Source organism: Argopecten irradians, chromosome 2, assembly GCF_041381155.1.
Source record: "Argopecten irradians isolate NY chromosome 2, Ai_NY, whole genome shotgun sequence".
NCBI classification, from domain to species: domain Eukaryota; kingdom Metazoa; phylum Mollusca; class Bivalvia; order Pectinida; family Pectinidae; genus Argopecten; species Argopecten irradians.
Window position 1 is genome coordinate 27,603,761 of NC_091135.1, and position 27,489 is coordinate 27,631,249.

The following is a 27,489-nucleotide window of genomic DNA, read 5'->3' on the forward strand; positions in this document are numbered from 1 at the left end:
TACCTTATATAGAAGTGCTTCGCACTTCGTGCCCATCGGGCATCTTAGATATACAATACATATCATCATTGCATTCTATTATTAAATAATGTATAACATGAAAATCCATGCTTGGTATATTATACTAGTATAGCATTAGCCAATCGAAATGTTAAAGGTTGAACAGAGTATAAGCCATGTGCTGCCACTTATTATGGTAGAATTGATATTTTTGTGATATTGTTGTTGCTTTGATATTACAAGGAACCAAACTTTGTCATGGATACTTTATTCGCATGAGCCTCATATTAAACAGCAATACAACAAACAAAAAAGAGCGTCGTGACATTGCATTGTCTTCTATCTAAATTCAGTTCAAATATACGTGTAATCGAGTAAGATATAAGTACATCGCAATTGATTTTACTCTAGACTTATTGTCCACATTTGATATTCAAGTGGTATTCGATATAAATGAAATATCGGGTAGATCAACGCTAGTTCTGAAGGTGAGTGAAATACCGGCACTGGAGGATCTAACAACACCAAATAGAAGAGTAGTGTGTCACCAGCCGGGATCGAACCCGCGACCCCGGACTTACTGGTCCGCTGCGCATGCTCTAACGACTGTGCTTAAGGCAAAACGACCGCATCACTGTTATCTATATAGCTACACTTCCGACAGACGAAGTGGACATACATGTCATGGCTCATTGTTGGTATATGGTTAACTTTATGGAGAATGCACAGTAGTTTGCAACACTACCATTATTTTGATGATACAAAATATGTCAAAATTGAATTTATGATATTGTTCTAAAGTAAGAAAATAACTCTTTTTATGTATCTTCTTTTAGAAAAACTCTTTAGAATGAGTTCTTAGGATATCTAGAAATGAAAAAAGCCACTCAGATATCTCGAGTACAATTGTCTGCCTCATAACTATTTATCTACGTATTTTCACGAAATTTTGATTTTTGTCGTTTAAGAAAATATTTTGCTTAAACCTTTTCAAAGTTGTCCTTATATACAATGATTGTTCCGTTGTACAGAGAAAAAAATGCATTGAATTGATAACTTAATTTTTTTTTGTCTTAAGTCTAGTAAGTTATTACTGTACGAAACTTCGATTTATGAAAAATTGTGAAGTAATAACAAAAAGAACATGTTTCAACTTGAATTCTGTTTATTGATATAGCAATTCCTATATGCACTATTGTCTCCCAATATCATCGCTTATGTTAATTATAAAGTATCGAAATAAGCACAATATAGGTAGTTAACATATTATAATTAGAGTTGTTTGATGTCCTTCTAATAGCCATATGTTACAAATGTATGGACTTTTTTTCATATTAATTCAGTAAAGTGACTATTTGTAGTCAGATCAGTGATACCTTTCTTCAGACAATCCTAAACGTGCAATAACTTGCTGACGTATTGTTATCTTATCAACTTTACCATTCCATAGTCTTGGAAACGCGTTAAATGGCAGTATGTATGACGGAATTTCGTTAAGTCCGCCAAGAGTATTTTCCTTCACATAAACTTGATTCAGATATCCCTTTACGTCTTCTGCAGTTATCTCCCCAAATGGTACGTAACACACACACACCTCTTCCTTTAACCTAAGATCAGGAACTGACACGACGCAAACGTTTCTGATCGCTTCCATCTCCTTTAAAATGGCCTCCAACACAGATGAATATATCTTTTGTGATCCTCTGTAAATGACATCTCTTTCCCGGCCTAATAGGATGATATTTCCGTTTGGTGTTATCTTACCCACATCGCCCGTCCTATACCATTGTTCCGCGGTAAAGACGCGTTTAGTAAGTTCTGGCATACCCACGTATTCTTTCATTAATCTAGGTGAGCGCACCTGGACGTTGCCGATCAAATCTCTTTTGATGGGGTTATCTTGGGCGTCCACCACCCTTAACTCGACACCAGGGTACGGCTTACCGACGTCTCCTGCTCGGAGGGGATCACTGTTTCCAGTGTGATATTTCATGGCTATACCCAAAGCCTCAGTGCAGCCATACTCAGTCTTCATGCGGTCACAGAATCGCCCCAAAACTCTAGTATAACTGTTGTCTATTACTTGACCACTCAAACCGATGCATTGGAGTCTAAATCCACCCTCGATAACAGTCTCTGGTAGTTTGAGTAGATCAGGGATTACAAATGTTGATAGTAGGGCGAACCTACACTGCTCTTCTTTTAAAACATTCCAAATGAAATCTGCAATTTGACCGGTAGATGTATCAGAAGATGTCAAAATAATTCTCTTTTCTTTTCGAATTACATTGCTGATGATAGATCCTATACTGAAGGCGAAGTTGTTGTTATTAAAAATGACGTTATCAAAAGGCTTTAAGGGCGACATCAAATCTATTCCGGTACATGTGAACTCGAAATGTGTATGGCAAACAAGCTTTGGATTCGAAGTGCTTCCGGATGTTCTGAAAATAATTGCTTTATCTTCTGGATATATTTGCGGTAGATCAACGTCGGCAGTATCGCTAGATTTGATGTTTTGTAGATCGGCTGCAATGTCGATGTCGTTGACGTCTGTCCTGCTAAGGGTCATGACTTCGACAGATTGTGAATTTCCTGACTCTGCCGACAACCCTTTGTATTGCTCTAAGACAGACTTGGCAGCATGTAAAAAGCTATTATTTTTGCCAAAATCAACTAAAAAGAATTTTGGATGTACATGTTGAAATTGTGCCCGGACATCCTCTTTGGACATGTCCACCATGACATTCAGGACAATGCCTCCCGCTCGCATTATTCCGAGCGTTCCAACAGCCATTTCTAGGGTTTGAGGTCCCACCAAAGCTACCATGTCGCCTTTCGTTACTCCCCATTTTACTAGATACCTTGCGAGTTGTTCTGACTGTTGGTATAAACTTACATTGGTCAAACTTGATCGTGATCCATCTAAATCTCTAAGGACAAGAACTTCCTCATTGGGATGTAACAGAGCATTTTCCTGCGCTATCTCGAAAACTGTAGTGTAGTTGATTGGTGCTTCTACTGGAGTACGGAGATAACTCAGATCCGACGGAGCAGCCATGATAGTTATCTGAAAAGAGGCAAAATTCGGTAACGTTTTAATGCGACCGTGTCATTGTGTTTATAAAATTATCATTAGCAGTGTTTGTCATTAGCGCGTTTACATACATTAATTTATGTATTATCATACACAACGCCAACTCTCAATTGTACTAAGTGTTTACACCGAAATTATACTGTGTGGTTTCTCCCATAAGACGCACCACGCACTTCATACTCGTAATACACCGCATACATTGGTAGCCGTCCTTACATGACCATGCCTGTGAATAGGACATTAATTTAACTAAACAAAGAAACAAAGCTTTCAGGCAGATGAAATATGCAGTAGACGCACTATGTGTTACTGTATACCAATGTTAGCATACATTCTGAGATTCCATTTTCATCTATGGACTATGAATTGTTCCCGCTGTTATAATTCCAATATTGGAATGGCGAGAATGAATGGGTGTTTCGTTTCAAAATGACCCTAGGTGTTATTTGTAAGCGCAAAAGTCCACCATTTCCAAACGACATGAGTAGAAACGCGTAAATATTTCTTTGTTATTTGCAAAATCAGTGATTTCCGTTATATTTTACAATAAAACGTGCCGTAATTAATTGTTGATAGGCGAGAGTATCAAATTCAAATTCAAATTCTTTATTTGCATTAAGTTTTTCAACTTATTTGCTTTTTACAAAGAATAATATCAAAACACAATTAGCATACATACAGGATAAGTGGAGAATGGACAAAGCATTACAGTAATGACTTTCTCAAAATAGTTGCATTATAAATATATTTACTAAGTAGATTTAATTCTTTTATATTTGCAGTACTCAAAAGTTTGGTTAATTTAAATACAGATGGTTTTTCCCAATAATGTCTTTTTTATAAATTTCTTTCTAATATCTTGGTAAATTGGACAAATAAGAATAAAATGATATTCGTCCTCAATATCACGATGAGGGTAACAAAACTTACAATCACGCTCACTTCTATCTTTTGAAAAACATCCGGATTCAATACACAAGTTATGTGCCGATAACCTTATTTCTGTCAATACAATGCGATTTTTGTTTGGGATATACTTTGTCAAATAAGTTTGTAGGTGACGATATAAATAGCACTTTATCGTTTTCTAATATAGATGACAACTCTTGAAAAGCTATATCATTAATTCTCTGTTTAAATATACCAATACATACAGAAGCTATGATTAGACTAAAATGTATTTCTCTCATACGCTAAGCTTATATTATAGTCGCGTACGGCCATGGTCATTACAGATTGAGAGAATTTCAAATTTAAATAGATCTACATAATTTTAGCTTTAAACATTCAAATTATTCCGAGATGATAATTATGGGGCCGCGTCCGTTTTGCTTTGCTTCCTTTGTATCGAGGATGGGGTTATATTCACCATCCAAATATTCTTATTTTCAATACCTTCCTTTGAAATAGCAAAGTTATCCTAAATTTGAAGTTTTGTTGCCGCTTCATATCTCTATGTTATCGGATAGAAGTTCATATTGACAAAGTCAATATTGTGTTCAAATAAATTATATATATATAAAAAAAAATCTTTGTTTGATTATTGGTAAAATATTTGAAGGAACAACTTTATGCTAGTTTACCTAAACATCACCAAAACCATGACTGTACAATATATCTTTAACACATTCTACCCAATTAAATACAATGTTCGATTTTGGTAAATTCAATAAAATATTATGGGCTGTTTTCAAAATACAGTTATTAGAGTTTATGATTTTCAACCAGTAATTTATCATTCGATACTAACTGGTGTAAAAAAGAGGAAAACGCCCAAGTTCAAAATAAACCATTAGTTGCATGTGGATTTTTTTAACATGTAATACCTTTTCACAGAATTCAAGCTGTATCTTTTCAATATCTGGAGCTTTACAGCCACCCCAGACATCCGATGCATAACTTAATACACTGTTAACATATGTATCAAATAAATTTAAAAGAGTAACAAAATTAGAATACATATCAGTCGATATATGTATTTTTATTGACATTGGGAAATAATAAATCTAACGCAAAATTAATGTTATCATGAATAAAAAAATTGCTTAGTAACAATAAATAAGGGTTTTTTTCAAAAATGTTTGTGTTTCCAAAATGTCTGCACAAAGAAATTCACGAACCGGAAAAAAAGATCTGCTTTAACGTCCGTCTTTACCTCGTAGAGTCTCGGATACAAGGGTTTAAAAAAAACTTGGGTTTAATGTTTTCCCTATTCATGCCAAGCAGTAATTTTTTTCCCATTATAGGTTAGACAAAAATGTTAACAAAGCTTTCTCAATTGAAGCTGACGGAGTGCTTATATATATTATTACTATGTCCCTTGTCACATGAAAATGTCCACCTGAATCCTTCATAGCAAAACCTCGTTTTGGACTAAAATCCAAAATAGCCGCCATCATTGCTTATTAATTTTCTGATCTAGTCTTAGTTCTGAATTTAAGTGACATAGACACACGTTTTGTGTCCACTTTAACTAATTTGAGGATAAAAATCGATTAATGATAATTTTTAAATCTTTAGATGTCGAAGTAAGCTTTATTTTTTAAGGATGGAAGCTGATAGTCAGATTCTATGAAAACAAATATTTGCAGTTTGTTGAATGTAAATGGGTAACAACAATGAATAATATTAGTGATTATAACGCGTTTATGTTTAAGGAAATATCCATTCATGCAATTCGAATACATTTGAACCATATATACATACATGTAATCATCTTACTAAATAGCAAATTAAATACAAACAAACACGAATATCGAATGTGCATTTATCAAGTATTGTTTAGTTCAGTCATCTATTCAGGTAGAAAAACGTATTGACTTACAGAAAATCTTATCAGTTTACTAAGCAAACTGAAAATGAAACTTGTTGTGACATGGTAATCACCATTCGAGATACTGCGAAAAAGAATTAATAAATGTGCTTTAATGTAGATAAGTTGACATAAAAGGTTGCATTAGACAGCTTTCTCATGTTCCAATACTTTTGACAAATATAACATCTTTAAACTATATTATAGGCAGATCAGCCTGAAACTGTGTTAGGAGACCAGTGGATAAAGAAAACAATCCCAAAATTTTATTTTTGTAAAAATATTTTTCGATTTGAACCGAAAGCAAGTTTTTGCCATGGGGGATTCGGATGGACTTTTTAACGCGGTTTGCTGTCTTTTTACCCAAAACAGTTGAGAAACCTTTGCTAGAATTTTCGTCTAACCTAAGATGCTAATTGCCTGGCCTAATTTGTTAATCATGAGAAATATTACCGTTCAGAATAATTTTGAAGCTTTCATCTATCCTCTAATTGCCTCCAGAGTATGGAATTGTCGATGGTATGACGACCTCTCCAGGAAGTTGGTATGACGTCTGTTCTGGACTAGGTGGTTTGGCGGAATCATTATCAGTAAATATCAAACAAAACATTGGGGATTTATATACATTATAGACCACACCTGCCAACAGTCATTAAATTTGAAGCAACACTAAAAGAATGATATATTAAACGATAAAGCAGATTTTATCCATAATGCAGCTTTGATTTTTGAGTCATATGGGGATCTATAAAGAAAATTCAGTTTAAAGTCGATACAATCATTTCAGTTTGACTGCAAAAGTTTTTTAGGTTTATGCATTATTTATGTAATGTTTTGCTTTATGCATTCCCGTGATGAACGCGCTTGATTTTTCGGGAGGATGTTTATAATAAAGCAAGAACAAAGTACCAACTACATATATATGTCCTATGTGTTAAATACGTGTTTCAAAGCGTAAAATGAACAGATCTAGAGTTTTAACAATCTAAAATTGCGAACAAAAACAAATAGTTTTCCTTGTGAATGTATTTAGATAAGTAAGATACATGTTTAACCTACATAAAATACCATTCTACTACCACTTAACATTCGCTCTCAACGATATAATGTATACTTGAACAATCGATCGATTACTTCCCTAACCTACTGGAGAGATTGCGAACTGGTGTGATGACATATACATGTATCCTTTCATGATGAGAAATATTTCGAATACCTTACCTGTAATTCATTAAAGTAATTAATTTCAATATTTGACATATTACACTGTGACACGGTGTTTAATTCCAATCTGCGATTTACAAGCGACTTATCTCAATATACTTATGACACAAAACAAGTACTTTTCATCATCGATATAACAGCATCGGTGATTGGTGTAACAGCGTTGAATGTACGGGAAACAAATATCGAGTAATCCAATTTCCCTGTCGAGTATCCCTCTCGGAACCTCTCGCGTGTTTTCATAACAAATATTATCAGACAAAAATAAATGTGCTGTTAAAGTTAAGGAGTTGTTGAAATCATTTTTATCACATTTTAAATTTTTGAAATTAAATTGTTGAAGACTATTTATGTTGTATTGCCTCCTTTTTGTTAAATACCACTACTGTCTATTAAGTCTCTTTGTACACTGGTAAAGTCATCCGCGATACTCCAGGGGTTCCGATCATATACGATCTCTACACCCCTGGATTTTCTCATAGTAAAACTAAAGGCAACAGAAGAGAACAGGTAATTTAGTTCTTTGATGTACATCAAAAGAGCCATAAAACGGTAGACTGTGGTTGACTCTGGTTTTGAAGTTTGGCGTCCCTCTCTCTGAAGTCTTCAAAGAATTTTTTTTTTTTGCATGCCTGTGACTGATTCAGATTTGATCCCCTGAGCTGCCTTCAATTTTACTGTGACATAGTCCAGGGGTGTAGAGATCGTAAGTGTTCTGAACCCCTGGAGTATCGAGGATGTGGTATAGAGTTTAATGCATTCTTTGGTACATATTACTTAAAATATATACTGTAATAGCAGTTTCTTGATATAAATAAAAAAAACAGTTCATAAGTGTTCTGAACCCCTGGAGTATCGAGGATGTGGTATAGAGTTTTATGCATTCTTTGGTACATATTACTTAAAACATATACTGTAATAGCAGTTTCTTGATATAAATAAAAAAACAGTTCATGCCCTGGTGTGATTGAGAAATGAGAAGCCCTTGAATTGTCAAGGTGAAACAGATCTTCGTGTCTCCCTCACACTACGGCAATAAATGTATATTGTTTAGAAACAAATTAAACGATATGAACGTAAACTCACCTATGGCGTGGCCCTTGTGAGGAAGGCTCTGTTCCCTCCTGACATCCACGGCTTACGATTCATCTGTATTTCTCTGATAAAATGTGTTTCTTACTGTTTGTTTATCAATCAGTAATAAAAATGGTATTGATGTCGAAAATTTGTGGAAATAAAATACTTAGATAAATTCTATCTTTTCAATACGTCCACACAATTTGGAAAACAGTTGCCTACACGCCAAATCCTATAACTATGTGCCTTTTCATTCTTTATTGCATATCACAGCATTGACCATTATCTCTTTGTCACTATCACTACCATCAATTGCAGTGGCATTGTTGAAACTATTGACGTAACTAGGGCCACAGTATCTTAAGTTACAATAAAAGCATCAATATATACGTCTCCTATAATGTCATCCACTAAAGCCACAAACTTTATGTCATCTGATTTAAAAGAAAATCTGCCCAAATTAAAATGCATGAAATATACAAGAATGTTAAGCGTATGAATAGTTTCGATATGTATATAACGTCGGTGTCGTCGGCGTCAGCATAGACGTATTTTCTGAAGAAAGAAAAATACAAACGTGCTTGCATATGATTACTTTCCAGATGCTTAGATCAAAGATTAATGTTAATATTTCTAAGTATGAACTTGGGACAAATGTGCATCTATGGTAAATGTGTTCCACGTCTGAAGGTAAACAGTTCAAGTATACAATAAGCATACAGAGGAGGTTCGTTGCCAATGTAACCCTAAACAAACATATTTTTCATCCGGTCATCATTTTAGAGTGAAAAACACTAAAAAAAAAAGAAAAAGAAATAATAATCCCGACCGACTGACCCTATTTTTTGCCAATGTAACCCTAAACAAACATATTTTTTGGCTTAAGTAAAAAAATCTAAGGAAAAAAAATAGACATCTACAACGACAGATGTTTTTTTCTCAAATAGAACTTGATTCACCTAATAATCAAGTTCTATTTGAGAAAAATATCTGTCGTTGTAGATAGTGTATGTCTACCGACATCTCCAATCCGTAAAGGCTCGCTGCATGATGCTTTTAATTGTAGAGATATAATTAAGATACCAACAGTTGGTGACAAAATCGTTCCAATACTCTAGCGTAGTTATTGTCTATGATCTGACCACCCATAAACATTTTTATAGTCTGAATTCATCGTCTGTGAGAGGCTTCGGAAGTTCAAGTAAATCAGATATTACAAATGTTGACAGGAAAGCGGCATTACAATGCTCTTCTTTTATAATACGCCAAAGAAAATCTGCATTCTGATCATTCGAAGTAGACGATTCTATCATCAGCCTCGTTTGTTTCCTAATTATATTGCTGACAATAGATCCTACAGCTCTGGCTAGCTGATTGCTAATGAAAACAATCTTATCAATTGTATTATCAGTAGTGTAGAGGAAGGATGTAGAGTCGAAATGTGATTGATAGACCAATTTTGGATTAGAAGTGCATCCGGAAGTTGAAAAGATTATTGTGCTGTTCTCTGGATAAACTTGTGGTAGTTCCATTAAGAACTTGCGACAGTATATTTTGAAGATTTTCTTCATTATCAAATTCGTGGAATCTGTCTAAGAGATATGACTTTCATCGACGTTTGGTCAGTTCCTGCTTTCGCTCTATGTTCATTGTATTGCTGTAAAATGGATGTGATGGGATAAAGGAAATTCTTATTTTTACCAAAATCAACTAAAACGAATTTTGGATGTTCACATGACATTCAGGACGATGCCTCCCACTCGAATTATTCCGAGCGTTCCAACAGCCATTTCTAGAGTTTGCGGTATCACCAAAGTTACCATGTCGCCTTTCGTTACTCCTCATTTTACTAGATACCTTCCGAGTTGTTCTGACTGTTGGTACAAACTTATTGGTTAAACTTGATCGTGACTCATCTAAATCTCTAAGGACTAATACTTCCTCATTGGGATGTAAGAGAGCGTTTTCATTTGCTGCCTTGATAACTTTAGTATAGTTGAATGGTATCTCTGCAGGCGTATTGAGGTAACTCAGGTTCGACGAAGCAGCAATGTTCGTTATCTGAAAGATCAACATCTAACGGAAACGTCTAAAACAGCCCCAAAGCCATCATCATTAAATCTAGAAATATTTGTTTTCATTTTCCTTTATTAACAAATGTATCACAAAGAATTGAGTGCAAATTTCGTTTGATGTTATGCATATTTGATGTGTTTCCTATTGGTAATATGGATGACAGATGTCATCTTTATTGATCTTTTTCAACGTCAAAATGCGTTGCAGATATCAAACAGATGCCGCCATTTTTCACGTGTCCGAATCCTGATGTCATATCATTGTTTACTCTCGTAAAGCCATGACGTAAAATCGAATTTCCACCCAACGAAAAGCCATCTAGTTTGTTTCCGAGATATCTTATTGGTATACACGGGTAAAGGTTTATCTGCGTCGTATAAAAGGACAATTCACTCATAGAGTATCTTAAAATTTTCTCATAGATCGGAAATAAGCGTGTTCTAATCAGATTAGTTGGTTTTACAGTGATATGCTTGAAAAGCAATTTGTGGTGCAATGTGGTCGGACGTCTTATATGCCAAACCTTGCCCTTGTCAGTGGAGTAGAGCAACTTATGTTTATAGAACTACTGAAATCGCTCTTACAGTGTTTTTAACCTTATTAAGCGCATGTTCAAAAATCAATTCCTAAGTGGTTATGTGATGCATTTGTTAACTTAAGTTGCTTAATCGTATTGATATACCATTTGGAATTTCAACAGTATCAATTAAAAAACTTAACGTTGTGGAATATTTTTATATGTTTCACAGGGAATTTAGAACAATACATTTATGCCACAGTTTGCTTGGTGGTTATGTAACAGAAATACCCTCACTGAATTGTCCCGGTGGTTATTTAACAGAATTACCCTCACTGAATTGTCCCGGTGGTTATGTAACCTCACTGAATTGTCCCGGTGGTAATGTAACAGAATTACCCTCACTGAATTATTCCGGGGGTTATGTAACAGAATTATCCTCACTGAATTGTCCCGGTGGTTATGTAACCTCACTGAATTGTCCCGGTGGTTATATAACAAAATCACCCTCACTGAGTTGTCCCGGTGGTTATGTAACATAATTACCCTCACTGAATTGTCCCGGTGGTTATGTAACCTCACTGAATTGTCCCTTTCTGTACATTAGATATACTGTTAACCAGCTTTCCTTTGTCTGTGATTTATTTTCCCACATTGCGGGAGCGATACGAAATCAGGGAAAATGTTTCAAATACAGCAAAATTCCTAAACAAACACAAATATCACTAGTGGATGTGTTCTCACAAATGCTTCATGGCAATTACTTTGTGTGCGGGAAAATAAATATAAAAAAGACTAGCGACATCATTACAAAAATTTGTAAAAAATGTCAAATAGTGATATTAAAACAATTTACATTTATATAAAACGCTATGGATGTCGTGCGCGTCACACAGTGTATAATAATATTTCAGCAAAATGACGAAAAAATAATTCTTAATTTTATGCCTTTAAACACATTTAATCAGATGTAGTAACACAGTTAATCAGATGTGGTAACTTTTTTCTCTCATCAAACCTGCCAGGTGACGACGTCCGCTTTTCTGGTTTGGTTGTTAAACAATGATCAGTTACAGCCTATTTAAAGCTTACGATCGTCCCTACACCTGTGAATATTCAATATCTTTATAACATTTACAAAAAAAAATATAAAAAAAACCATATGAAACTTTCATTTCTTTTTATTCACTATGTGATGTACAAACGAGCGTGAAACAACGCATAAGAGATCAAACAAAACTAGTTTGAATTAGTATATTTTATTGACAGTAATGTCTTTTGGCGTCCATATGTCAAAGTATTCAACAGTAAAGAGAATTTGGCTTTATTGTTGAATAAATAAATTCATTTTTTGTCTGAAGTTTATTCTTATGTATACATTGTTATGAAGATGTGGTCACTGCATAGTACGATGCAGCTGTTTTTAAAATGCATTTCATTATTCCTTTTACGCACAGTTAGTAATATACTGTAATTTTTATTTAGCCGTAATTCTCCTGATACCAAAATTATATATAGAGACAGAATACATGGTAAGTATCTTACAAAAAATGTTTATTTTGGTGCGAAACTTAGGAAAGCCGAGATGACCAGGCCTACTTCCACTCCCATAACCAGGCCTACTTCCACTCCCGTAAGCAGGCCTACATGTACCTCCACTACCGTAACCAGGTCTATACCCACTCCAGTAACCAGGCCTACACCCACTCCCGTAACCAGGCCTACTTCCACTCCCTTAACAAGGCCTACTTCCACTCCCTTAACAAGGCCTACTTCCACTTCCGTAACCAGGCATACTTCTACTCCCGTTACCAGATCTACTTCCACTCCCGTAACCCAGCCTTCTTCAACTCCTGTTACTAGTCCTTCATCCAACTCCGTAACCAGGCCTACCACCACTCCCGTAATCAGTCTTACTTCCACTCCCGAAACCAGGCCTACTTCCGCTCCCGCTACCAGGCCTTCTTCCACTCCTGTTACTAGGCCTACTACCTCACCCGTTACCAGGCCTACTTCCACTCCCGTTACCAGGCTACTTCCACTCCCGTAACCAGCATACCTCCACTCCCCGTTACCAGGCCTACTTCCACTCTCGTAACCAGACCTACTTCAACTCCCGTAGGCAGGCCTACATGTACCTCCACTACCGTAACCAGGCCTATATCCACTCCAGTAACCAGGCCTAGCTCCAATCCCGTAACCAGGCCTATATCCACTCCCGTATCCAGGCCCACACCCACTCCCGTAACCAGGCCTACTTTCACTCCCGTATCCATGCATACTTCCACTCCCGTAACCAGGCATACTTCCACTCCCGTAACCAGGCATACTTCTACTCCCGTTACCAGGCCTACTTCCACACCCGTAACCAGGCCTCGTTCAACTCCTGTTACTAGGCCTACCTCCACTGCCGTAATCAGTCCTACTTCCACTGCCGTAATCAGTCCTACTTCCACTCCCGTAACAAGGCCTAGCTCCACTCCCGTAACCAGGCCTATATCCACTCCTGTATCCAGGCCTACACCAACACCCGTATCCAGGCCTACACCAACTCCCGTAACCAGACCTACTTCCACTCCCGTAACCATGCCTACTTCAACTCCCGTTACCAGGCCTACCTCCACTCCCGTAACCAGGCCTTCTTCCACTCCCGTTACCAGGCCTTCTACCTCACCCGTTACCAGGCCTACTTCCACTCCCGTAATCAGTCCTACTTCCACTCCAGTAACCAGGCCTAGCTCCACTCCCGTAACCAGGCCTATATCCACTCCTGTATCCAGGCCTACACCAACTCCCGTAACCAGGCCTACTTCAACTCCCGTAACCAGGCATACTTCTACTCCCGTTACCAGGCTACCTCCACTCCCGTAACCAGGCCTTCTTCCACTCCCGTTACCAGGCCTTCTACCTCACCCGTTACCAGTCTACTTCCACTCCCGTAATCAGTCCTACTTCCACTCCCGTAACCAGGCCTACTTCCACTTCCATAACCAGGCATACCTCCACTCCCGTTACCAGGCCTACTTCCAATCTCGTAACCAGACCTACTTCCACTCCCGTAACCAGGCCTCTTCACTCCTACTAGGCCTACCTCCACTGCCGTAATCAGTCCTAACTACCTCCACTGCCGTTACCAGTCCTACTTCCACTCCCGTAATCAGCATACTTCCACTCCCGTTACCAGGCCTACTCCACTCCCGTAACCAGACCTACACCAACTCCCGTTACCAGGCCTACTTCCACTCCCGTAACCAGACCTACTTCCACTCCCGTTACCAGGCCTACTTCAACTCCCGTAACCAGGCCTACTTCCACTCCCGTTACCAGGCCTTCTACCTCACCCGTTACCAGGCCTACTTCCACTCCCGTAATCAGTCCTACTTCCACTCCCGTTAACCAGGCCTACTTCCACTCCCGTAACCAGGCCTACTTCCACTCCCGTAACCAGGCCTCTTCAACTCCCGTAACCAGGCCTACTTCCACTCCCGTAACCAGGCCTACTTCAACTCCCGTTACCAGGCCTACTTCCACTCCCGTAACCAGGCCTACTTCTACTCCCGTTACCAGGCCTACTTCCACTCCCGTAACCAGGCCTACTTCCAACTTCCGTTCGCCGTAATCCCAGGCCTACTTCCACTCCCGTAACCAGACCTACTTCCACTCCCGTAACCATGCCTACTTCAACTCCCGTAACCAGGCCTTCTTCCACTCCCGTTACCAGGCCTTCTACCTCACCCGTTACCAGGCCTACTTCCACTCCCGTAATCAGTCCTACTTCCACTCCAGTAACCAGGCCTAGCTCCACTCCCGTAACCAGGCCTATATCCACTCCTGTTTCCGGGCTCACACACCAACTCCCGTACCCAGGCCTACACCAACTCCCGTAACCAGGCCTACTTCAACTCCCGTAACCAGGCCTACTTCAACTCCCGTAACCAGGCATACATCTAATCCCGTTACCAGGCCTACCTCCACTCCCGTAATCAGTCCTAACTACCTCCACTGCCGTAATCAGTCCTACTTCCACTGCCGTAATCAGTCCTACTTCCACTCCGTAACAAGGCCTAGCTCCACTCCCGTAACCAGACCTACACCAACACCCGTATCCAGGCCTACACCAACTCCCGTAACCAGACCTACTTCCACTCCCGTAACCATGCCTCCTTCAACTCCTGTTACTAGGCCTACCTCCACTGCCGTAATCAGTCCTAACTACCTCCACTGCCGTAATCAGTCCTAATTCCACTGCCGTAATCAGTCCTACTTCCACACCCGTAACAAGGCCTAGCTCCACTCCCGTAACCAGACCTACACCAACACCCGTATCCAGGCCTACACCAACTCCCGTAACCAGACCTACTTCCACTCCCGTAACCATGCCTACTTCAACTCCCGTAACCAGGCCTTCTTCCACTCCCGTTACCAGGCCTTCTACCTCACCCGTTACCAGGCCTACTTCCACTCCCGTAATCAGTCCTACTTCCACTCCAGTAACCAGGCCTAGCTCCACTCCCGTAACCAGGCCTATATCCACTCCTGTTTCCGGGCTCACACCAACTCCCGTACCCAGGCCTACACCAACTCCCGTAACCAGGCCTACTTCAACTCCCGTAACCAGGCCTACTTCAACTCCCGTAACCAGGCATACTTCTACTCCCGTTACCAGGCCTACCTCCACTCCCGTAACCAGGCCTTCTTCCACTCCCGTTTACCAGGCCTTCTACCTCACCCGTTACCAGGTCTACTTCCACTCCCGTAATCAGTCCTACTTCCACTCCCGTAACCAGGCCTACTTCCACTTCCATAACCAGGCATACCTCCACTCCCGTTACCTGGCCTGCTTCCAATCTCGTAACCAGACCTACTTCCACTCCCGTTACTAGGCCTACTTCCACTCCCGTAACCAGGCATACCTCCACTCCCTTTACCAGGCCTACTTCCAATCTCGTAACCAGACCTACTTCCACTCCCGTTACTAGGCCTACTTCCACTCCCGTAATCAGTCCTACTTCAACTCCTGTTACTAGGCCTACCTCCACTGCCGTAATCAGTCCTAACTACCTCCACTGCCGTAATCAGTCCTACTTCCACTGCCGTAATCAGTCCTACTTCCACTCCCGTAACAAGGCCTAGCTCCACTCCCGTAACCAGACCTACACCAACACCCGTATCCAGGCCTACACCAACTCCCGTAACCAGACCTACTTCCACTCCCGTAACCATGCCTCCTTCAACTCCTGTTACTAGGCCTACCTCCACTGCCGTAATCAGTCCTAACTACCTCCACTGCCGTAATCAGTCCTACTTCCACTGCCGTAATCAGTCCTACTTCCACTCCCGTAACAAGGCCTAGCTCCACTCCCGTAACCAGACCTACACCAACACCCGTATCCAGGCCTACACCAACTCCCGTAACCAGACCTACTTCCACTCCCGTAACCATGCCTACTTCAACTCCCGTAACCAGGCCTTCTTCCACTCCCGTTACCAGGCCTTCTACCTCACCCGTTACCAGGCCTACTTCCACTCCCGTAATCAGTCCTACTTCCACTCCAGTAACCAGGCCTAGCTCCACTCCCGTAACCAGGCCTATATCCACTCCTGTTTCCGGGCTCACACCAACTCCCGTACCCAGGCCTACACCAACTCCCGTAACCAGGCCTACTTCAACTCCCGTAACCAGGCCTACTTCAACTCCCGTAACCAGGCATACTTCTACTCCCGTTACCAGGCCTAGCTCCACTCCCGTAACCAGACCTACACCAACACCCGTATCCAGGCCTACACCAACTCCCGTAACCAGACCTACTTCCACTCCCGTAACCATGCCTACTTCAACTCCCGTAACCAGGCCTTCTTCCACTCCCGTTACCAGGCCTTCTACCTCACCCGTTACCAGGCCTACTTCCACTCCCGTAATCAGTCCTACTTCCACTCCAGTAACCAGGCCTAGCTCCACTCCCGTAACCAGGCCTATATCCACTCCTGTTTCCGGGCTCACACCAACTCCCGTACCCAGGCCTACACCAACTCCCGTAACCAGGCCTACTTCAACTCCCGTAACCAGGCCTACTTCAACTCCCGTAACCAGGCCTACTTCAACTCCCGTAACCAGGCATACTTCTACTCCCGTTACCAGGCCTACCTCCACTCCCGTAATCAGTCCTAACTACCTCCACTGCCGTAATCAGTCCTACTTCCACTGCCGTAATCAGTCCTACTTCCACTCCCGTAACAAGGCCTAGCTCCACTCCCGTAACCAGACCTACACCAACACCCGTATCCAGGCCTACACCAACTCCCGTAACCAGACCTACTTCCACTCCCGTAACCATGCCTCCTTCAACTCCTGTTACTAGGCCTACCTCCACTGCCGTAATCAGTCCTAACTACCTCCACTGCCGTAATCAGTCCTAATTCCACTGCCGTAATCAGTCCTACTTCCACTCCCGTAACAAGGCCTAGCTCCACTCCCGTAACCAGACCTACACCAACACCCGTATCCAGGCCTACACCAACTCCCGTAACCAGACCTACTTCCACTCCCGTAACCATGCCTACTTCAACTCCCGTAACCAGGCCTTCTTCCACTCCCGTTACCAGGCCTTCTACCTCACCCGTTACCAGGCCTACTTCCACTCCCGTAATCAGTCCTACTTCCACTCCAGTAACCAGGCCTAGCTCCACTCCCGTAACCAGGCCTATATCCACTCCTGTTTCCGGGCTCACACCAACTCCCGTACCCAGGCCTACACCAACTCCCGTAACCAGGCCTACTTCAACTCCCGTAACCAGGCCTACTTCAACTCCCGTAACCAGGCATACTTCTACTCCCGTTCAGGCCTACCTCCCGTAACCAGGCCTTCTTCCACTCCCGTTACCAGGCCTTCTACCTCACCCGTTACCAGATCTACTTACTCCCGTAATCAGTCCACTTCCCGTAACCAGGCTACTTCCACTTCCACACCTCCACTCCCGTTACCAATCTCGTAACCAGACCTACTTCCACTCCCGTTACTAGGCCTACTTCCACTCCCGTAACCAGGCATACCTCCACTCCCTACCAGGCCTACTTCCAATCTCGTAACCAGACCATACTTCCACTCCCGTTACTAGGCCTACTTCCACTCCCGTAACCCAGTCCTACTTCAACTCCTGTTACTAGTCCTTCATCCACTCCCGTAACCAGGCCTAACTACCTCCACTCCCGTAATCAGTCCTTACTTCCACTCCCGTAACCAGGTCCTACTTCCGCTCCCGCTACCAAGGCCTTCTTCCACTCCTGTTACCAGGCCTACTACCTCACCCGTTACCAGGCCTACTTCCACTCCCGTTACCAGGCCTACTTCCACTCCCGTAACCATGGCTACTTCAACTCCCGTAACCAGGCCTTACTTCCACTCCTCGTACCAGACCTACTTCAACTCCCGTAGGCAGGCCTACATGTACCTCCACTCCCGTAACCAGGCCTATATCCACTCCAGTAACCAGGCCTAGCTCCAATCCCGTAACCAGGCCTATATCCACTCCCTGTTTCCGGGCTCACACCAACTCCCGTACCCAGGCCTACACCAACTCCCGTAACCAGGCCTACTTCAACTCCCGTAACCAGGCCTACTTCAACTCCCGTAACCAGGCATACTTCTACTCCCGTTACCAGGCCTACCTCCACTCCCGTAATCAGTCCTAACTACCTCCACTGCCGTAATCAGTCCTACTTCCACTGCCGTCATCAGTCCTACTTCCACTCCCGTAACAAGGCCTAGCTCCACTCCCGTAACCAGACCTACACCAACACCCGTATCCAGGCCTACACCAACTCCCGTAACCAGACCTACTTCCACTCCCGTAACCATGCCTCCTTCAACTCCTGTTACTAGGCCTACCTCCACTGCCGTAATCAGTCCTAACTACCTCCACTGCCGTAATCAGTCCTACTTCCACTGCCGTAATCAGTCCTACTTCCACTCCCGTAACAAGGCCTAGCTCCACTCCCGTATCCAGACCTACACCAACACCCGTATCCAGGCCTACACCAACTCCCGTAACCAGACCTACTTCCACTCCCGTAACCAGGCATACTTCCACTCCCGTAACCAGGCCTACTTCCACTCCCGTTACCAGGCCTTCTTCCTCACCCGTTACCAGGCCTACTTCCACTCCCGTAATCAGTCCTACTTCCACTCCAGTAACCAGGCCTAGCTCCACTCCCGTAACCAGGCCTATATCCACTCCTGTTTCCGGGCTCACACCAACTCCCGTACCAGGCCTACACCAACTCCCGTAACCAGGCCTACTTCAACTCCCGTAACCAGGCCTACTTCAACTCCCGTAACCAGGCATACTTCTACTCCCGTTACCAGGCCTACCTCCACTCCCGTAACCAGGCCTTCTTCCACTCCCGTTACCAGGCCTTCTACCTCACCCGTTACCAGGTCTACTTCCACTCCCGTAATCAGTCCTACTTCCACTCCCGTAACCAGGCCTACTTCCACTTCCATAACCAGGCATACCTCCACTCCCGTTACCAGGCCTACTTCCAATCTCGTAACCAGACCTACTTCCACTCCCGTTACTAGGCCTACTTCCACTCCCGTAACCAGGCATACCTCCACTCCCGTTACCAGGCCTACTTCCAATCTCGTAACCAGACCTACTTCCACTCCCGTTACTAGGCCTACTTCCACTCCCGTAGTCAGTCCTACTTCCACTCCCGTTACCAGGCCTACTTCCACTCCCGTAACCAGGCCTACTTCTACTCCCTTACTGTCCACTCCCGTTACCAGGCCTACTTCCACTCCCGTAACCAGGCCTACTTCAACTCCCGTTACTAGGCCTACTTCCACTCCCGTAATCAGTCCTACTGCCACTCCCGTTACCAGGCCTACTTCGGCTCCCGTAACCAGGCCTACTTCTACTCCCGTTACCAGGCCTGTCTTCACTCCCGTAATCAGTCCTACTTCCACTCCCGTAACCAGGCCTACTTCTAATTCCGTTACCAGGCCTACTTCCACTCCCGTAATCAGGCCTTCTTCCACTCCCGTTACCAGGCCTACTTCCACTCCCGTAGCCAAGGCATACTTAAACTTCCGTTACCAGGCCTACTTCTAATCCCGTTACCAGGCCTACTTCCACTCCCGTAACCAGGCATACCTCCACTCCCGTTACCAGGCCTACTTCCAATCCCGTAATCAGTCCTACTTCCGCTCCCGTAACCAGTCCTACTTCCGCTCCCGTTACCAGGCCTAGGTCATCTCCCGTAATCAGGCCTACTTTCACTCCTGTAACCAGGCCTACTTCTACTCCTGCCTTTGCAAAATCGATCTCTAACTATCATTGGAAATTTGCATCTTAATTAGGTTCCTGCATCGAGATGCGGGTGCCCTATAGTAATCAGGTTGTTCGTCTCTCCGTTTTTCTTGTTACCACTTTTCCTCAGAAAGTACTGAAGGGATCTTTTTCAAATATTATCTGTAGGTTCCCCTTGGGCCATTTTGTGTGTATTGCCTTTTGGGAACGATCGGTCAACAAGATGACCGGCAAGCCGCCATCTTGGAATTTGGGCTAAAAATCATTACCGCTATTTCTAAGAAATGACTGAAGGGATAGGTCTCAAATTACATATATAGGTTTCCCTTGGGCCCAGTAATCAGAAATTATTGTCTGTGACTTTCAACAATACAGTAATCAGAAACGTATTGTCTATGACTTTCAACATAACAGTGATCGGAAATGCATTGTCTATGAACATAGTGCTATCTTCGTGTAATTAACCCGGGTCAAACCAAATCTATTGAAGACAACAGTTTATGCATCCGAATGTGCAGGCTGTATTATAAAAGATATTTTACCTGGATCGCAGGAGTCAGTCGCTGCAGCTGACCTGACAATGCTCAAGCATGAAATGTTCAAATGTAGCCGGGATACTCTGGTCCTGACACCAGACTAAGACATTATGACGGATAGATATCTGGTCTATCCATCATAATGTCTGGTGTCAGGGCCATAGTATCTCGAGCTAGTTAAAATGTTGATCGTCAGCTGGGATAAGTATTGGGAAACAGTAATTGTATCTGGAAAACAGAAAATAAACAAAATTGTAAAAGTTACAGAATACATATACAACTACATGCTATAAGGTGTTCCCTAGCCTTGTGCGCAATGAAATATATTCCTTTTGAAATAATTTCCTGTCTCCTTTAATTTTGCTTTGTGTCGCCAACTGAGAGTTGTTTGCTAGCCAAGGGAACATGTTAAAAAGTTGAACATTTTCTAGAGTAGTATCATAAAGTTAAAAAGTAAGTGTAAAGTTCGACTATAACACCAATGTCGAATAAATCGATGTAATCGAGCAATAAACGTTATTTAGCGGGTGCGCATTTAGATTTATATACTGCATATATTCAACCATTCTTCTTTAGCATCGATTGATGTTCTGTGTAAATATGTTGAGGGAAAGTAGTCGCACCATTGGAACACTTTGCCTTCATAACAGCAACTGTCCATAAAGTACATGTTGAGCTGTGTAGAGATCGTAAGTGATCGGAAGCCCTGGAGTATCGAGAATGAATTGAACTTGACATGAAAATTAAGTTTTGTAGATTCCAATCGGTACACTCAAGATAAACCGATTAGGCCACATGTGGTAGCCTGCTAGTTCCTGTGATTCAGAAATAAAAGATTTCAAAGTTCGGTCAATGCACATGTTCTAGTATAAAGGACATATGTATTTGCCGAACTTTCAAATGTTTTATTTCTGAGTCACAGGAACTAGCCTACCACCTGGGGATTAGGCCACAGTCACGCTACAATCGATATGGGAACCACTCATCAATCAATAGAATAAAGAAGAGTTCTTAGACATGTTCTTATAAATGCATGTAAGCAGATTTGAGACATTCAATTGTTCAGTAACATGCAGAACCTGTCTTCGATAGGCCGTGCAAACCCATCACACATGTCCTCTCTCTGGTACAGGCATACTAACCATCCCAATAGGAATCTATCTTGTAAAATTTGTTGCTTAATATAACCATCTAATGTTATAAATTGTCAAGAAATACTAATAACTCTAAACTAAATTGTATTATTTCCTACTGATCAAATTTCGATTATGCAGCGCCATGGAATTGACGACTTTCAAAGTTTCATATTGTTGAGCAGCTCCGACTGGTTTGACCCATCCTTGATACTCTTGGGGTTACTGTCACTGTCGTTATATCCACCCTTGCATTATCTTATAGTAAAATTGACAGCTCTGTATGTGAGCAAGTAGTTTCGTCCATTGATATGCATCAAAAGAATCGATGACGGTACACTATGTTTGACGGTGTGCCTTTGAAGTTGGGTGTCCTCTCTCTGTAATCTTCAATTCAAATTAAGTCTTTTCAGACATGTTATTGGTCAGTGTTTTTTCTCGTGAACTGCCGTCAATTTACGATGAGATAGCTCAAGGATGGATATAACTGTAATTGTATCCCCTGGAGTATCGAGGGTGGGATTGACCACACTTCTAAGGCCCTATATGATTATGCATACTGTAAATATGCATACATAGAATTACAATCTGCTTAAATAGACCTCACTTCTGGTTTTATCTGAAGAATGTCGTTTATTTTTTATATTTTGATTTCAGGCATACCCTGATCTAAAATAACAAATAAAACTAACAGTTCCATCAACCCATGTCAGTTTTACCTAACAGCTTCAGGTGAATAGTTTATTTCAAAAGAAATAGTACAATTGATACATTTACATCAGGGGACTTACATTCCAATTCAAACATTTCAAATATTATATTACTCAGAAACTAAAGGCTATCTTCGTGAGCTGACCTTTTTTACCTTTAAAAATGCTGTAGGATACTGTAGAAGTATTTTATCAAAATCAAGACTGTAATTCTCAATGGGTTATAGTAGAAGTATTTTGTCAAAATCAAGACTGTAATTCTCAATGGGTTATATAATTAAGAGAGTGAAAATATTGACATGCTTTTTAAATCAGGTTGTTTGAACTTAAAAAGGGCTAATCAATATACCAGCCTTCAAGTTCTTAGATGAATAGCATGTAAATAAGGCATTATAATCAAGGAAACAATCCAAAACCTTCCAACTTTCTATTTCTAATACAAAATATAACGTTCTAACAATAATATCAAAATATAACCAAATACACTTTGAATTGAAGAATACAACAAAAATGTCTCTTAAAATATATACATTGTGTAGTGTCAGCATAAATGAAAAATGAGAACTTATCAGACTCACTATGAACATGAACCATGCGTATACACATAGCCACATATTCTTGAATTGAATATATAGTTATATACATGTATAGAATAATCTTTCATATAGATTAATTCTGGAGTTCTGGTGTTTTTTAGTACAAACGCATGTAAATTTTATAATTCTTCTTCGTTATCGTACATATGTTCCCAAAAAAGAAAATTTCCAAAGATAATTAAGTTTCTGTTTTCGTGACTTCCTCATGCCAGATTATTACTTAAACATGCTTAGATAACAGGTTTATATCAACTCCACAACAGGTTTGTAATAACACCACAACAACAGTTACACCAGGTGGTCATTTGGCAACGTGAACAAAATAAAAAACGATGATCACATCACTTTTCAATCATGCAACGTCATTAAATATACACACATTAGCCACAATTTGTTAGATCTTTCATGCTTATAATATGTTTCTGTGAAGAGCTCTATGATTAGTAGCAATTTACCCCTATTTCACCCTGCTGATCTTGCCACCGGGGGGACAGAGTCAAAATGTATACAAACTATGTTCCCCCTCCCAAAAGGATGTTTCTGGCCAAATTTGGCTACATTCCATGCAGAACTCTATGACAAGTAGTGTTTTAAAGGATTACATTCCATGAAAAACTCTATGACTAGTAGTGATTTAAAGGATTAACCTATATTTCCCCTATTGGTGCCCCCCTTCCTCGCCCCGAAGGGTTAGAGCCAAAATTTATACAAACTCTGTTCCCCTTCGCCCAAGGATGTATCTGGCCAAATTTGGGAACATTCCATGCAGAACTCTATGACTAGTAGCGGTTTAAAAAATTTACCTCTATTTCCCCTATTGGGTCCCGCCCCTCCTGCCTCCCGGAGGTCAGAACCAAAATTTATACAAACTCTGTTCCCCTTCCCCAAGGATAGAAAGATAGGTTACATTCCATCATCACAATTAGTACAATTTTCAACACCTTTTTACATACATGCATTTAAATATTTTTTTTGGTTCAAAACAAACAAAACAACCATTCTTAATATCTACCTTACCGATCACAAGATGTCAAGTTCACAATTTGTAGATTTGCCGTATATTTTTTCTTCGAAAAGACCATATTTATATGAGAAAAAGACAATGTCTTTCTGTGGAATTGTTATTTTACACGGTTCAGTTTTATTGCCTAGTAGGTAAGCAATATAAAAGAAGTACAACAAAATGGAAACAAATGGTTAAGTATGATTTGCATGATCATTACTTTGCTCCATTAGCAGTAATAGGCACCTATTGCAACTCTAAAAACGACATCATCATCTGTCTGAAAGTCTTTGGAGCTACAATATTGCAGCTAGCTCTTTCTCACCTTCGACCTTACCACTTATGACCTACGACACCATTTATGAACTGCATTTTTTGTAATTATTAAATTCTGCTGCAAATCTTATTCTGTAAATGTTTGTTACTCCTACTCCTACTTCTTATAAAAATACAAACACAAAACTAAAACCACTTGGACAAATAATTTCCAAATTATAAACATAATCTTTTGAACTATATATCAGTTTGAAAACAATCAAATTGTGTGCTAGTTTAATTGATGTCATGGTCTGATATGTTGAAGAACTGAAAAATTTTCAAAGTCATAGTAAATGGTGGATTGTTCAAATCATATATCCCATTTATAATTTCATAAATGTTTATTCTTAACTAAAACATCTTATTAATCAAACAGATTTTTTCAAAATAGCAAACATGTCCTGTGACTAGGTATCATATGCTAGTATATATCAAATAAGTCATGATAGATGAATATAAAAATAATGATTAATATCATTAGAACCACATTAAAGCGGCATGTACTCCTGATTAGCTACACATAGGCAAACTCTGCTGTAGCCGGTCCCAAATCCGTATTGAGAATGGAAGAGTATTTAAAAAAACCTTTAAGCACACATCTAAACAGCAACAAAATGAATTGTTTTATAAAATTATGTTATACAGAAATTCCTGAACCTAGTAACTTATTACAAATTGTTGTAGTAATGGAGAAGCAGAGTGGTTCTGTGCTTAATCAGTATAAATATATCATTATTGCACGTGTGTTCATAAAAATATAATTTTATAGAAATCCCAGAGAGATCTTGGCACCCCCTATAGAATGATCAATGAAGGTCAATGAAAATAAAGGATCTTTTATCTGCTTTACCCTTCTTTTTCCTCTTATATTGGGAAACTCCACAAAGTCAACATTGCAGCATTACACTTAAAAATGTTCAATTCAATTTGGTCACTATCCATCATGTTGTGTTTGGATTCATTCCAAAATGGATATGCAGAGCATAACAAGGACCAGAAGGCCCTATATTTTAAATTTGAAGAAGACCTCTTCAGTACCTTCTGAGGAAGTATCAAAATCCAATATTGCTGTATATATCAGTATGTTGTTTATGAATCATACACAGATACTGATTGCAGATCTATATATACCAAGAGCACTTACATATGAAATTTCATTCCAAGACAGTTGCCTTATGACCATTCACCAAATTGCAATATGCATACATCTAACATGGGTCCAAAGGGAGCGTGTTAATCAAATTTGAGACAAATTAATATCACTTCAGTGTTTTCCAAGAAATCGCAGTAACAAACTTCAGCCATCAGAATTTCGAGATAGCTGAATATTGGCCACTTTGTTGTCTAAATAATATAGGAATTCCATAACTATGGTCCAAGGAGAACCTATGAATGGAATTTGAGAAAGATCTCTGCAAAGCTTTCTGAGAAATAGTGGTAATGATAAGGAATATTGTTCACGAACTGATGGATGGACCATGGACGTAAGGCGATTTGAATGATGAACTAATAAATTAAAAACTAGTATACCAGTACCCAATATATATCATTTCAAAATTGTGTATAACGTATGTAATATAATAGTAATCTATACTTGTATTTAAAAATACAGACAATGCATGAGTCAACCATTCTAAATATTTAGAGATCATATATTTTGCGATCACAGCAATACCTCATGAAATCATGATGATATCATTCCCACAAAACTAGCTTTACATGTACACTATCAATAGTATTTCATCGGAATGTGAGTAAATTCTTATGAAAATACAGGAATGTTGATAATCTCTTTTACTGAAGCCCTCAATACAGTATATACACATTATGTGAACAATCCCAGCCTAATTCTCATTTTATGTCTCAGTATTAAGTGTAGGACCCCGTTTAAACAATTCAATTCTTTTATTTCCTTGAACCTTATGGTTCATCAGAAACAGTTTAAACAGATAGTAATTGGGTCAATGAAACTAATGACAACATTGGACCATGAATAGAAAGAATGCATGTATACACAAAGTGTGAAAGCACTGAATCATTAATATACTTAACAACTAGTATACAGCATAAATATAACAATATTGACATCACAACAAGGACAGAGATCTGTGGTCACACACCACTAATAAAACAAACAATAGACAAACTCAATGAAAACAAGATCTGAACCTGATCTACAAATGTAATAATAGCAACAAAAATGGACAAAAATGGGGGAGATTTAAGAACTTAACCTAACAATCACTTGAAACTAAATAGAAAAGTAACCATATGAATACTAATAAATTTCAACTTAGAGCAAAATAAGAAAGGAATAAAAGATCTATTACATTTTGTCAATAATGTTCAAATACATTGTTACATATGTACTAGAAGATAGATTCAGTAATGATTATTTTCATATTGCTTACATTTACTGGATACAAGCAGTATACACCATGCAATAATTTAAGATACAGGTTATGTTTAAAGTTTGTTCTTTATCTGTTTTTATTCCTTATGTTTTTAACGCTAGAAATGACTGTTTAGAAAGAGACTTTAGTATCTCTGTAGTAATTGTTCAGATCAGTTTTGTCACAAGACAGCGCCTTATAGTCAGATCCACTTCAGACGTTTGATTGGACGCGATTCCAGTCAGCCGACCAACTGTATGTGATCTTCCTCTGGGGATGGCTGACGTTTATATTCGGGACGTGTTACAACAAAGGCCACCAGGGCCACAAGGGCTACGATCACAATGCCCAGGCAGTTCAGCACCAGGCCTTCTGTTGACTTCTTGTCATACTGACTGTAACGGAAATGAAGAATTTAATGGTATCCATTAACCTGATACTGAGTAGACAAGACAAAGATTAAGTAGGCATGTCTAATACTGAGTAGACAAGACAAAGATTAAGTAGGCATGTCTAATACTGAGTAGACAAGACAAAGATTAAGTAGGCATGTCTAATACTGAGTAGACACAGACAAAGATTAAGTAGGCATGTCTAATACTGAGTAGACACAGACAAAGATTAAGTAGGCATGTCTAATACTGAGTAGACAAGACAAAGATTTAAGTAGAAATGGTCTAATACTGAG

General features: G+C 40.2%; 8 protein-coding genes across 9 annotated transcripts in view; all 8 read right to left on the bottom strand.

Moving 5' to 3' along the window:
- Nucleotides 1-1,366: 1,366 nt before the first annotated feature.
- Nucleotides 1,367-3,061, bottom strand: LOC138316562 (triostin synthetase I-like). The gene has a single exon (XM_069258242.1). The coding sequence runs from the start codon at nucleotides 3,059-3,061 to the stop codon at nucleotides 1,367-1,369; it is 1,695 nt and encodes a 564-aa protein (XP_069114343.1).
- Nucleotides 3,062-12,827: 9,766 nt separating this feature from the next.
- LOC138316563 (uncharacterized) lies at nucleotides 12,828-13,391 on the bottom strand. The gene has a single exon (XM_069258243.1). The coding sequence runs from the start codon at nucleotides 13,389-13,391 to the stop codon at nucleotides 12,828-12,830; it is 564 nt and encodes a 187-aa protein (XP_069114344.1).
- Nucleotides 13,392-14,305: 914 nt separating this feature from the next.
- LOC138316564 (putative per-hexamer repeat protein 5) lies at nucleotides 14,306-14,961 on the bottom strand. Its single transcript, XM_069258245.1, has 2 exons — nucleotides 14,849-14,961; nucleotides 14,306-14,672 (listed from the first exon to the last, which is right to left on the bottom strand). The coding sequence occupies exons 1-2, from the start codon at nucleotides 14,959-14,961 to the stop codon at nucleotides 14,306-14,308; spliced, it is 480 nt and encodes a 159-aa protein (XP_069114346.1).
- A 7-nt stretch (nucleotides 14,962-14,968) lies between these two features.
- LOC138316565 (putative per-hexamer repeat protein 5) lies at nucleotides 14,969-16,026 on the bottom strand. The gene is made up of 2 exons (XM_069258246.1): nucleotides 15,837-16,026; nucleotides 14,969-15,504 (listed from the first exon to the last, which is right to left on the bottom strand). Exons 1-2 carry the CDS (start codon nucleotides 16,024-16,026, stop codon nucleotides 14,969-14,971), a joined length of 726 nt encoding a protein of 241 aa, XP_069114347.1.
- A 7-nt stretch (nucleotides 16,027-16,033) lies between these two features.
- On the bottom strand, nucleotides 16,034-17,138 carry LOC138316566 (putative per-hexamer repeat protein 5). Its single transcript, XM_069258247.1, has 2 exons — nucleotides 16,949-17,138; nucleotides 16,034-16,824 (listed from the first exon to the last, which is right to left on the bottom strand). The coding sequence occupies exons 1-2, from the start codon at nucleotides 17,136-17,138 to the stop codon at nucleotides 16,034-16,036; spliced, it is 981 nt and encodes a 326-aa protein (XP_069114348.1).
- Nucleotides 17,139-17,145: 7 nt separating this feature from the next.
- On the bottom strand, nucleotides 17,146-18,167 carry LOC138316567 (putative per-hexamer repeat protein 5). Its single transcript, XM_069258248.1, has 2 exons — nucleotides 18,053-18,167; nucleotides 17,146-17,600 (listed from the first exon to the last, which is right to left on the bottom strand). Exons 1-2 carry the CDS (start codon nucleotides 18,165-18,167, stop codon nucleotides 17,146-17,148), a joined length of 570 nt encoding a protein of 189 aa, XP_069114349.1.
- Nucleotides 18,168-19,049: 882 nt separating this feature from the next.
- LOC138316568 (putative per-hexamer repeat protein 5) lies at nucleotides 19,050-23,105 on the bottom strand. Its single transcript, XM_069258249.1, has 3 exons — nucleotides 23,070-23,105; nucleotides 19,981-20,133; nucleotides 19,050-19,889 (listed from the first exon to the last, which is right to left on the bottom strand). The coding sequence occupies exons 1-3, from the start codon at nucleotides 23,103-23,105 to the stop codon at nucleotides 19,050-19,052; spliced, it is 1,029 nt and encodes a 342-aa protein (XP_069114350.1).
- LOC138315008 (transmembrane ascorbate-dependent reductase CYB561-like) overlaps nucleotides 22,470-27,489 on the bottom strand; it is a 37,191-nt gene continuing 32,171 nt past the window's right edge. For both annotated transcript variants that reach the window (XM_069255718.1, XM_069255717.1), the window contains one exon: nucleotides 22,470-27,196. In XM_069255718.1, the coding sequence (XP_069111819.1) occupies nucleotides 27,043-27,196 (154 nt within the window). In that variant the 3' untranslated portion in view covers nucleotides 22,470-27,042. The remainder of the gene's footprint in view (nucleotides 27,197-27,489) is intronic.